The following is a 12998-nucleotide window of genomic DNA, read 5'->3' on the forward strand; positions in this document are numbered from 1 at the left end:
TCATCCTTAAAGTTCATATAATATGGGAGCGTGCCATGTAAATAAACACAAACTCCAAAACTGTCTCGTGCGGTCACTAAATCTACATTAAAAAGCCCAGTAAGCCAAACAAAACAAAGCACAATTACAGATGTGTTTGCGAGTGTCATGCCATATGACAAGTCTTGACAGAGGTATAAAGAGACTTGATGCACCGTTAGCAAAGTGGGATTTCAGAAAATGGTCCACACACTGGAAAAGAGGTACCAACGATAAGTAGAACGTTTTAGAAAGAGGATTTGGAAATACCAGTTGGTCATTTAAAAAAAAACAACAACAACAACAACAGTTTTAGTGAACCACACTTTTATGTCCAGTTTCCTTTTCAAGAGTTTATAGAAAGTACATGTTACATCCTGATTAAATGTTAATCTTATTTTCATGAAAATTTGTATGTTCTTATTTATTGTTCCATTTTATTTAGGTGTAATATTGAGAAAATAACAAGATGTTATTATTTAATTTTGTAGAAAATGTTTAATTTGAAAACACTGCATTTATAGTAGTTGTTGTTGCTAGTTTGTATGTTTGAGTTGAGAAATACACATTTCAGCATTATCAGTAATCTATTTGTGCATTTTCCTTGATAACCAAGGAAGTGGACTCATGTTACCATTTGTTTATTATATCGCAATCGCATTTCGCTATATTAGCCTCAATAATCGCAATATGACATTTTCCCCAAATCGTGCAGCCCTAATGTCAAATATCATAAAATTGCAGGTAAAAAATATTGCAATATAGCCTAATATTTATATTAGCCCTAGGCTGAGCTAGTGTAATGGAGCCAACGTACTCAAAAAAACAGAACCATTGAGCCTTATGAAAAAGGACTTCAGTTGGTAAAAGCCACCATCTAAGCAAATCCCTTAATACAGTCCCCTTTAATACAGTCTAGCTTTGAACAGCCTCCATTGATTGTATGCTCTGAATGACATTGGTAAACCTCCGAGATGGCACTCTCTCTCAATAAAATGAAAGCCTTTTATGACTCATAATGACTTCATAACATTCATGCTTCTGATGCTCCATAATAGTAAATGTCCCACCCAGACAGACAATGTTGCCTGACAGAATGGATAGAATTATTGGAAAAATACTTAAGGAGTGTGTGTTCCTCTGAAAGTGTTACTTTGATTATTATTTCTGCCATAGTGACCATTTGCCTGAAGTGTTTTAGATGATTCACAGAAATCCGGAACAATTTGTACCATACTAGCCATTCAGCAATTCAGTGGACTGTTCAGTTTCACTTTGAATCTTTTGTCTACTTTCATTTTGTTTGCCTCTAGGATTTTTGTTTCTCAAATACCTCATTAATCTTGCAGTGTTTTGAATGTGACGGCACTCGTATAGTAACTTTTTCCCCTCTTGAATATTTAATCTCTTAATCAATGTGTCTGGCATTGCCATTGCAAACATGTTTCGAAGCACTTAGCATGCTTAGTTTGTTTATCTAATTGCATTAGCATCGGCTGTTTCCAAACAAGTGTCAGCATGATTTTTCTCTCTCTTGGGTTTGTCTGCCGTGACTTCAAAATCCAAGTCTTAAAGTCTTAGTAAGGTGGTCTCGGCATCCATATATCTTGCTTGAAAGACTGCTCTGTTGGCCCTCCCTCGCATATAATGACCAAAGTCACCTGTCAGAACCTTAAGGGGTGTGGTAAAATTAGAAAGGGGAAATGAGGACCGAGAAAGGTGTAATTTTTGACATTGGACCACAAAACCTTGTTGAAAAGACCTGCATTGTCATTCCAAACACGTATGTCTTTCTTTCTTTTGCGGAACACAAAAGGAGATGTTTTATAGGATTTTTAGCCTTTAATCCCCACTAAAATTGGCCCCATCACTTCCATTTGTAAGTGCCTCTTTTTAAAGAACAGGAGGGACAAGTAAAATATATATTTTTTGGTAATCAGCAATTGAGTTGAAAAATGTCAGTTGAGTTTAACTTGTATTGAACCCAGAATATCCTTGAATGTATATCTTGGCTCGTCTTTTCAATACAATGGCAGTGAATAGTGCATCACTTAGGCAAAAAAAGACCCAAAAGGATTATGAAAAAAGTACTTGGGGCTCATGCTTCATGCGATAGATTTTGGGGAGAGACAACATAAAAGTTATTTTTCAACTAAAACCTTGTTGTCGATCGCACGTTCGTGAGTGCATGAGAGAAGCTCATTCACATTGGCATGCGAGACAACATTGTTTTCAAAGATTTTGGTCAAATTGAACGTAGTTTTTTTTCCCGAATGTCTTCTAGTGCTAAACAACGGAAGTTCTCGCATAAACATTATTTGTCAACCAGCTTCACTTGAAAGACGTTGCTGGTTGACAAGCATTTTTTGGCCAGCACCAAACCAGCATGGCAATGGAGCTGCCATAATGGAAATCCATTTTTAGCAGGGAATTAAACTGAAACTAAGAGAATCTGACAAAAACTCAGAATGCCATGTTTTCCTTGTTTGGCACTTTATCAGTGGTTGGATCAATCGGGACCTTGGTGACAAACATTGATCCTACAACATTGCAGAGGAACCCTGAGCTGACAAAACTTGCAGATTTTCCTTTGCCGTTCATCCTTGTGAGCTTTTACAGAGCGGATTTACCAGCGTCACACGTTCCTGGATGAGTTTCATGTGCTCCTGCCATCTGCTCATGCTCACCGTGACGCATAAGAATGTGAGTGTGGTGGCCTTAACTAACTCCAAAGCCTTGAGAAACAAGCGGGAAACCCCTGCTTGGTAACGCTCCCAAGTTTGATGCTGAGCCATATCATTGCGCAAGCCTAAGAGCTTTTCCACAAATGATGCCTGTTTCCTTTTCTTCCCAGTCCAAGCATGTAAATCACTCCTATTTCAAACATCATCCCCTGAGGGACTTCTTGTTGGCCTGTAGTGGAGAACGCAAGTGTCGGGCAAATAGAGATAAGAGAAGATTAGAGGAATTATGTGCGGCATCCGTCAGTTCGGGTCTCATGCCGCAGGCAGATCTAGTTGTCATAAGTCTCATGAGTTGAGGTCACGATTTAATCTCCTTAGCTTTTGCAACTCACGGCCTGGCCACCCAGGAACACCAGAACCATCTGCAAGCTACCAGGTGACTAAAAACCTTAGTGAAGATGAAGACTTTTGCCTTGACCTGAAACTTTAGCTTTCCACTCTTGGATGTTTTGCTTGGTTGGTTTCTAATCTAAACTGAAGGATTTTCTTGTTCTGTGAATGGATTCCCCCCTTCTCTCCTCTGTCAATGTTGACATTTTCATCAGACATATTTTTAGGGTTTCCTTCTCACTTAAAGGTGAAATAAAGCTGAAATCACACACTTCAGCTTTAGGCTTCCCAGTTTTGTTAATCAACCACTAATGGACCTTTAATGCAGTTTTAATCTGGAACATCATATCAAGTAAGACCAGTGTATGCTTGGTTCATATGAAAACCTCTATCCTGGGTGCTTTGTCGTCTTTTCCCCCCATTTTCCAGTAAAGATAATGGTGCTTTACTGGAAGAGGACATTTGGGAACTCAATAGTAATCTGTATTGATTATCCTCTGTGGCAGGGGTTAGAGAGATAGACACCTCCTTCTACTGGGATGCATTGACTCCACAGTATGAGACAGAAATATGGATGTGACAAAGACTTCTGAGGTCATAAGCATCTAGCGAAATTTCACTATGGATGCAGTCAGAGAATGTATATAAAAACAACATGTAATCAAAATTTAGAGACTTTATGATATTCTGGTTCCAGATATAGCTCTGTTCCCTCTGTTTTATCATCTACACAGCAAAAATCATATGTTGTTCCCATCCCAAATTACTCTGTCTTCCATGGATCAGAAAAGGAGAAATATTAAATAATGTGCCATATACTCTTTCGGTATGATAACTTGTGTGACAAAAATATCCTCACTGTCTGCTTCCACATCTATTTAGATGAGCACTTTATTAGGAACACTATGGTCCTAATAAAGTGCCTGACGTCGTCTTCTGCTGTTGTAGCTCATGCACCTCAAGGTTCGATTTGTATTCTTAGATGCTATTTTGTGCACTACAATAGCACAGTGTGGTTATCTGAGTTACCATAGCCTTTCTTAGTTCGAACCAATCTGGCCATTTTCTGTTGACCTGTTATCAACAAGGCATTTCCATCCACAGAACTGCCACTCACTGGATGATTTTTGTTTTTGAAACCATTCTGAGTAAACTCTTGAGACTGTTATGTGTGAAAATCCCAGGAGATCAGCAGTTACAAAAATACTAAAATCAACCCATCTGGCACCAATCACTGAGATCGTATTTTTTCCCCTTTCTGATCCGTATATTCATATTTTTATGCATTGTACTGCTGCCACATGATTGGCTGATTTAGATAATCGCATGAATAAGTAGGTGTTCCTAATAAAGTTCTCAGTGAGTGTATATCCCCTTTAGACATGCGTGACATGACCATTTGTCATTGAAATGGCAAAAAGTGTGAAAAGAATTATTCAGAAAAGTAATAGCACAATTCCTCAAGCCATTCATGTGTGTATCATAAACAGTGCAGGCAGAGTTATGCGCCAAAGTTTAATAATTTTTTTTAAAGGGTTTTTTTTGTTTACCCTTTATGTTGTCTTTAAAATACTTTTAACCATTCTCTAATGATAAATGGCATATGATCAACTTCCCAGAAATGAAACACATGTTGTTTCATGCCACGTTCTATTGTGCATTTGCCCCACCTTATAGTGTTGTCCCTAGTCAACATGTTTTCTTGGTTAATTTTCTGTTCTGAATTAACTGTCCAATGTTATGTCTTCACAAGGAACTCTATTCAAATATTATCTTTTGTGTGTAAGAACTAGCAGGGGAACTGTTCGGTGTCAGATCACACAATCAATGAAGCCCTTCATAAAGGTCTTCGTGTGAACTTTTACCATTCTCTATCCCATGTTGGTTTGTAGTTGACAGCAATGGACCTATTTACAGAAGAATGTTTGGAACTTTTATTGTGCTTTTGTTGAGCTTGACATCCGAGATCTCCATTAACATTTTGAGTCCCCTGGAAGTAGGAAAGTAATACAGGTTTTTGGGTGAACTGTTCTTTTATAGGTGTAAATATCAGCGTTGACCATATTACACCAATGTGTCTAAAAGCATGGCCCTATTCTCTCTTAATTTAACTATGATCAGTTTTTTTGTTATCTATAAATGTAGAATATCGAAAATCTTCCCATTTGAGGGTTTATTTCAACATATGAAACAGAATCTTAACACTTACATCCTAACTGATTCTTTAAGCTCACCCACTTGTTTTTCAAACATTAAGGCTGCATCATGTCTCTTCCTCACTTGTTCGCTATTCCTGTGTTTGTGTACTCAGGCCAAGGTGAGATCATTGACCAGAGCACTAAGGTGTACACAATGTGGGTTTCAGCCAGCATATATGAGACTGCAGTCTGATGCCCTCTCTGTCAATTCCGCCTGCCATGGACGGGCACAGTTATTCACATCAGGAGGGATCTCATGTGGACACTGGAGGGTTCATCCTGCCTACTGCTATGGTAATTATCTTTCATCTCATTTAGACAGTCTGACAGACAGACAGACAGACAGACAGTCTGACAGATTTAGATAGCATGAGAGTGACATATTTGTTATTATTTTTCATGTTATATCATGCTCCACCTTTAGACGTCTGACTTCTTCTATTTCAGAGCCATGTGTTCGCCAACAACCTTTGGAGCTTCCCTCATCAGTCATACAGCTGTCCTGTGCAATCTGAAAACCAGTAAGTACCCAGACTTCTCTCTGATCTCAACACCCAAAGAGAGTGCTCGACTTTCTAATCCTAGAAAACACCTAAAGAAAATTGTGTTGGTGTAGTCGGCAAATTCCACAGGAAAAACCCTTTTTCTTTATTAAATTCATGGCATTTTGATTTATGTTTACATTTACATTTATGCACTTGGCAGACGCTTTTATCCAAAGCGACTTTCAGAGCCCTTATTACTAGGGACAAGCCCCCCCCGGAGCAACCTGGTGTTAAGTGCCTTGCTCAATGACATAATGGTGGTGACTTTGGGGATCGAACCAACAACCTTCTGCTTTAGTGCTTTAGCCCACTACGCCACAACTACTCCATTTTTTTGTTGATAATGGAGTTTATTATGTTGGGTCGGTGTAACCTTGATATAGACTGTCACAGCAAGCACCTTCACATCTCTATGACCTGATAAGATGGAAGCAAAAACTTGACTTGGCATGTGATAGGTACTTTATCAACATGATTTTTTCCTAGAAGTCTGCTGTGTTTCTTCCTGGTTTGCCAACTTAAACTTTATGGGCTTCATGGAACATGAGCTGAATTAATTTTTGTTTAAATTGTTCATAGATTCATTCTTACACAAATGGTTGCTTTATATTTACATAAGAATGCTTTTAAAAACTATTTAGATAGAAATATGTAAATGTTTGGTGTGCTTTCTCATGTTCGGTGAGCTTTTTGGCAAGGTCTCCCTCGAAAAAGAGATTTAATCTCAAGGGACTTCCTGGTTAAATAAAGGTTAAATAATAAAAAAAAAAACAATGAAAAATATGTTCTACTTGTGTTTCATAAATAAGCATGTTTACATGCACATTCTTAAACTGATTATGCTTAATAAGCCGACAATATACAAGGTCATGTAAATGCCTTAAATCGCTTCCCTTTATCAGGGTAAAAACTGATTAACACACTTCTTTATTTTTCCATTACCCTGATTGCGATGCATGTAAACATCTTTAGTGGCTTTTCCAAGTCTGTTTACATTTCAAAAACAAAGAATAATCTGATGATTTCAAATCTCACATAAATGCTGTTTCTTTGCATTGTTAGATTTGTTGAAAAAAATGATATTGAATGATATTAATTTGTTTTATTATTGTGCATGTAAAGGCACTTATTTTTATTTTATTTATTTATTTAATTTTGTTTAGTGATGCTAGTGGTGCAGAAATTACACACTTCAGCATCTAAAGAATGTATGCACCTAACACCACATTCTTCGCTATCATTCTAGAATCATAACTATGCTTTACATAATGTACTGGTATTTGTCAGTTTTCTACCCCAGGGGTATTTTTGAAAAATCTGATAATTTCACCAAACAGAGGTTACGTGAATGAACCTGCCTGCGCCACGCCATGGGTACTTTGTTTATAGCCGTTGTGAAAATGTGCTAAGTCCTTTGTAAATATGTATGGAACACTGTAGCGATTTGTTGAAGTGATATGGTATAGGGAAACTGGGCAGATGAAATATATGCATGGAAAGGTCAATGTGTTTTAAGACGTCGAAATAAGGGTCTCGTTTTTAGAAAGAATAACATTTTGTGGTTGATGCTAGAATCAGTGCTACATCCTGTCCACCCACTCCTTGGGTGAAAAACACAAGTTGATAATTTTTCAGGATTGCATCGCTTTCAATATGAAAAGCTTTAATGAAATTTACCATAAAGTGAAAAATCTTTTTTCTTTAAAGTTGATGTGTGCAAGTTTTTCTATGTTAAATTAAATTTTTCTATCTCAGCTTAAACCTTAAATACAAAGGCGTTTGCCAAATAAAGCATTGAAAAAACAAAGCAAACATGAAGTTTCCGTGAAATGTAATGTGGTGATTTCCCATAAAGTAAACTTATGTGAGAGAGAGACAGAACTGAAAGTGAACATCACATGACACAGGCATGACTTTGAAGGTTGTTAATGAATGAATGTCACATGATGCAATTTCCAAATGTTAACTGTGCTATTTAGTGGAGGTTGAGTCACTTTTTAAATGTGTTGATGATTAATTTACATAAATGTATACACTGCAGTGGCGGCTGCTGGTCTTTCAAAGAGGGGAAGCTCATTTTCGGCCTACATTATAAACTTATTTTCTCTATTTTTTGCACTAAATCAATGTTAGGTGTTGATCTGCCCTGCTGTTTAATTCTAATTTTTTCCTCGTAAGGAAGACTTTCAAATGGCTTCGCCAAAATCAGGTCGACAATATTAGCACCGTCTGCCATCGTGCGCAGTTTCACCCGTACGACGCTAGCCTAGCCTACTGTATGATTGAATGAATGAACGAACGAACGAACGTAACGCTCTAAAACAAAATATATTAAACTTGGTAAAACTGAAACAAGGAATGTGGTGTATAATTGTGTGAAATGTATTATGCAAATTGACTAGCAATTTCGCCAAACAAATATAAAGAAATAGGTTGCAGCAGTTCGTCTTTCGACTACACTTGAGAAATCCGCGATGGGACTGAGCGCGAAATAGCTTCAGTGACTTCTTATAGTACAGATTCGCTGTCAATCAAAAGGAGATGCAGTCTTTCGACAGATCCTCCAATCATCACGCGGAAGCCTGGAGTCCGGGCCAGCCCACTCCTCATTCACCTCCAGGGCGGGACATAATCGCAGCATTTATCTAATGACCGTCTATTTTCGGAGCACTGAAAAAAACTGTTCAGAGCAGCCCCGTTGAAGTCAATGGACGCTCGGCTTCAACAGGGAAATGCACTGACGCTACGGGAATGTATGAGAAGTAAATCGAGTCAGCCGACCTGCTATATGTAATGTAGCTGATTCTGAACGAACTCGTCTTCGAGATGAACGTGTTCTAATGCATTTTTAGTCAATAAATTGTTTACACAATAGTACATATTTGACCATTATTTTTTTGACATTATAGGGGAAGCTGAGCTTCCCTTGCAGTCTTAAAGAAATCCCCACTGATACACTGTTATACAGTTGGCAGAGAACGTTTGCAAACTTCCTATAATTAACTTTACGTTTGACCGTGTCTACATTAATCCGTTTCCTAATGTCTTTGTTTTCCAAAGTATGTGGTACTAGAAAGCATTATCAAATGTCTCATTTTTGGTGGAGGAAAATTATTTTCCAGTGTGCATGGGGCGCATAAACTTACAGTGAGGTTTCAATTTATTTTTTTTTGTAGACATGGCCTAAGAACATGTAAAGTTTGGGCTGGTCTTCATCAAAGTTCACCACAAAATCCAAATAACTTGGAAAAGACCACAATACTTTTTCAATATTGGTGGTCACATTGATGAAAGGTCTATTACTCCCAGTCTGTTTGTTCTTCTAATGGATGTTTGTATGGATGTAGATGGTTTTAAGCTAAATGTGAGATGCAGCCGATGCAAGAGGTACCTTTGGATCCATAGATAGATAGTAATTCAGTGAGGCATATTCTTCCCTACAAAAGCCACGTAGTTTGATTGACCTGCCACATATGGTTTATAAAATAGTTTCACAGTGTTTTCTCTGAATCCGAGTATAAATGAACCAAACCCGTCTGTCACAGGGCACATCGTTGTCTAAGAAACCTGATTTCGGTCATAACTCTCAGCGTTCGTGTATTTATTATAAGAAAACTTAATATTCAATATACATATTGGTGAATACTTTAATATGTTAATAAAGGCTATGTCATGCAGAATAATGTTAATTGGATCATTCTAATCCATGGTTCAGATTTTTCACACTTTCTTAACTCTTTTTTTATGGCAAAAACTCCATTTTGTCATTTTACGCTAACATGTTAATTTGTCATTTACACAAACCTAAGATCAAAGGCTTAATAAGCAATTGTAAAGTCATTATATAGATACATTTTTATTGGTCACAATACAGTTAACTACAGTTATTGTTGTCACTAGGATGCGACAGTGTTTGCCTTTATTGCACAAGTGGCAAATTTCCTTCTTCCTTATTTGCTCTTCTGTTTATTCTGATCTGATACATTACAAAACGTTTTTTATCCATGCAAGCCTGTAATCTCATAGTATGGACGTGGTTGTTGTGGCCATTCAGTTGAACATTCCTTCTATAAACTATCATTGTACAGTATACCAACACTGTGCTTACATTATTCTGACTTGTTTCCCAGGCAACAGCTTTTCAACGGTGCATCAGAGATGCTCACGGATGTGTTTCACAACGGCTTCGAATTTGACTTCTCTAGTCTTGATCTCCCTAGGAATGGAGAACTCCCTCAGGTAAGGCTGTTGCTTTTGAGAATTAAAGTGTTCCCACAGTTTTGATCAACTTGGAAATATCAGGGAAATTCTCAAATTGATTTCCAGGTCTGGAAAAATCAGGAGAATAGGGCTGTCATGATTATGAAATTTGCCTGACGATTAATCGTCAAACAAATAATTGCGATTATGAAACGGGCTTTCATGATTAATTGTCATATACATTGTCAAAATTCTTAAGGTGCATGTGTGCTCCATAAACCTTAAGATGTAATTTCTACACATTTTCAAATATATAAATCAATTAATAAAATAGGGATATTAGATTTCCTTTTAAGGATTTAAAAACTTATATTAAAATACATTCAAATGTTGCTAAATACTTATATGTAAGTATGTCTCTATTTGGTAAACTTTAGTTTTGGTCAATTTTACATTTACACTGTTGTTTTTGGAACTCATTTGGAACTTATATTTTATTATACAGTATATATATTTTATAAGGAAATTAAATATAAATGTTATATATTTTTTATTATATTTTATTATGCAAATGTAAAATATTTCTGTTCAAATTTCTAGGTTATTTTAATGCACTTTGATTACCGTATTTTCTGGAAATAAAGTAGCAATGTGTCAAAATCACGTTGTTTAGAGGAAAACAAAACACAAATAAGTCGCATCTCGATATAAGTCACACTGACAGAGGTTGCATGCGGCATGCATTAGGAGCAGCCACCAGACTTCCCTTCAGACATTTAGATGTCAAATGCTCTCTGTGAAAATTGTTGGTGTGGTTGGTGTGGTTCTTGCGTGTGCACAGGATGGGGGTGGGGGTGACGTGAAATCTGCCTGATGCAAACTTTCTAAACTCCAAGGAGGAGAAATGGCTGAGAAACAGACCAAGAGAAAAAGGTCAGATGAATATAAACTAAAAAAGAAAGGATTATGAAAAAGTTAAGGGCTAGGAGCCGCGTCATCATCGTCGAGGCTTTTGAGCAGTGGAGAGACCTCCGAGAGGTAAAAGAAATTAATTTGTGTGCATGTATTTTGGGGGGCGGAGCTTCCAAAGGAGCACTGAAGGGAGGGATGTGTTTGTTTTGGCAGTTGAGTTCGAATATCAACAGTGTTTCTCAGGAATCACTAAGTGCACCTTAAGTAATCATGTGTACAGTTTCTCATATTCTGTATATGTTTTGTGAAAGAAACGCGACAAGTAAGCCACATCTGTAACTCTGTGCACAAATAAACATTATATTAATTCATTAATATTAGCGACTGTCTACTTGTAGATATTTCTGAAATTTACAACCCCTTGCAATGTATTCATTGTTCACTGACTAAACGTTTTTACTACGAGTGTGATGAAATGTCATTTTGTGGGCATGTGAGGAGTTGTGTTTGTCAGCACCAGTGGTGTAGAGTTTGTTAGAACAATAATGTTATGATGACAGAATACTAAAACTGGTTGCATAAAGTACTTTGTAAAGGTAAAATATTCTGAACTGGCAACTTCAAAACGCTTCTACCCTCACTTTGACTGATGTTTTCATCTGTTTTGGTGCACGTGTGTTTCGCCGTCCGACATAAGTTACATATAAATTATATACTGTATATAAATTGCTTCAGACTATAAGTCGCAGGACCTTTCAGGAAAAAAACGTGACTTATATTCCGGAAAATATGGTAAACCCACGAGCCCTTATTTCTCATGAAGCAAAACCTTTGAGATTTCATTTCATCATTTTATCTAAGTGCTTTTGTCGAGTAAAACAAGTGAGTTTGAAACATAGTCTGTTGAGGGTTTTTATTGGAGCGTAATCATTTAAATATATTCATTCAAAAGATTGGTACCTGACATATTGTACAAAGGGAAGTCTGCCCAGCAATTTCTAAAAATCTTTATTTATTTTTTTAAATGCATATCCTGTTATCATGAACGACTGGAAAAGTCATAGAAATGTATTGGTCAAAAAGTCTGGGAACCTTGGAATAGGGACTGGTTGGATTATCTGATCTCTTAGGCTTTGAACCTCCTTTGAACCTTAATGTAGTTATTGGTAGAATTGAAGGAGACAGTGTTTATGGTTTTCCGTCTTGACGGAATGAAAAGTATGCTTGTCATCTCACAATGACATGTTATTGATGAATGGATAATGTTACGTGGGTATTTCTATATTTATTTTTTCTTTCCACATTCTGTTTCTCAGTTTCTCTATGACCTTTTTGTGTCACAGTTTTGTGTGTCATTTTCAGTTTTAGTATCTCAAAATGGTTCTAAGTAGCACCAAATAAGGGTTCTTTGACTTGTGACCATAGCAGAACCATTTTTAGGTTCCATAAAGAACCATGTATTGAAAGTCAAACAATAAAGAACCTGAAACCACAAGAACAAGAGGAATGCTATGACATGAAGCTTGGTAGCAGCACAAATAGTTGTTTCTTTGTTTTTTAAAAGGGAACAACCCTTATGACAGACCGTAAGTCTCGTGCTGACAAATGTGCATGTAATTTTCCTCCTTTTGTGGGCTAAAAACAGCTCATTCTTTTCAGTGTTGTGTCACAACTTATTCTGGTCATGTATAGATCTGTATAATTAAAATAACAGAGTTGTTCTGAAGCTGAATACACCCTCCTGACCCTTCATAAGACTAGGCAAGTATTAGCAGTTTGTTTATGTCCTGCAGCTCTCTGCCACGTTCATTGTGTAGGAGTGAGACACCAGCAGCAAATTTTTGGCTTTGGGCAGCACTGTAGCGCTTTAATCGGAACGTACTTTGACACTTTAACAAAATCATGGGTTCACTGACTTGCATTAAAGCAAGTACTTGGTCCATATCAAGTCAATTTAGAGTGCACTTTTTCAGCCTTCTTGGTTCAAGAACTATTTTTACCATAAGTATTTAATGAACATTTTCACAAAAGTGTTCTAAGCCATAAATGAA

General features: G+C 37.0%; 1 protein-coding gene across 1 annotated transcript in view; it reads left to right on the top strand.

Moving 5' to 3' along the window:
* Positions 1-12998, top strand: part of si:ch73-63e15.2 (protein strawberry notch homolog 2) — a 55655-nt gene that overhangs the window by 11672 nt on the left and 30985 nt on the right. Inside the window, exons 2-4 of the mRNA XM_052124179.1 lie at positions 5404-5584; positions 5738-5811; positions 9966-10074. Coding sequence (XP_051980139.1) covers positions 5483-5584; positions 5738-5811; positions 9966-10074 — 285 coding nt within the window. The 5' untranslated portion in view covers positions 5404-5482. The remainder of the gene's footprint in view (positions 1-5403; positions 5585-5737; positions 5812-9965; positions 10075-12998) is intronic.

The sequence above is a fragment of the Xyrauchen texanus genome, chromosome 50 (assembly GCF_025860055.1).
Source record: "Xyrauchen texanus isolate HMW12.3.18 chromosome 50, RBS_HiC_50CHRs, whole genome shotgun sequence".
In the NCBI taxonomy this organism is placed as follows: domain Eukaryota; kingdom Metazoa; phylum Chordata; class Actinopteri; order Cypriniformes; family Catostomidae; genus Xyrauchen; species Xyrauchen texanus.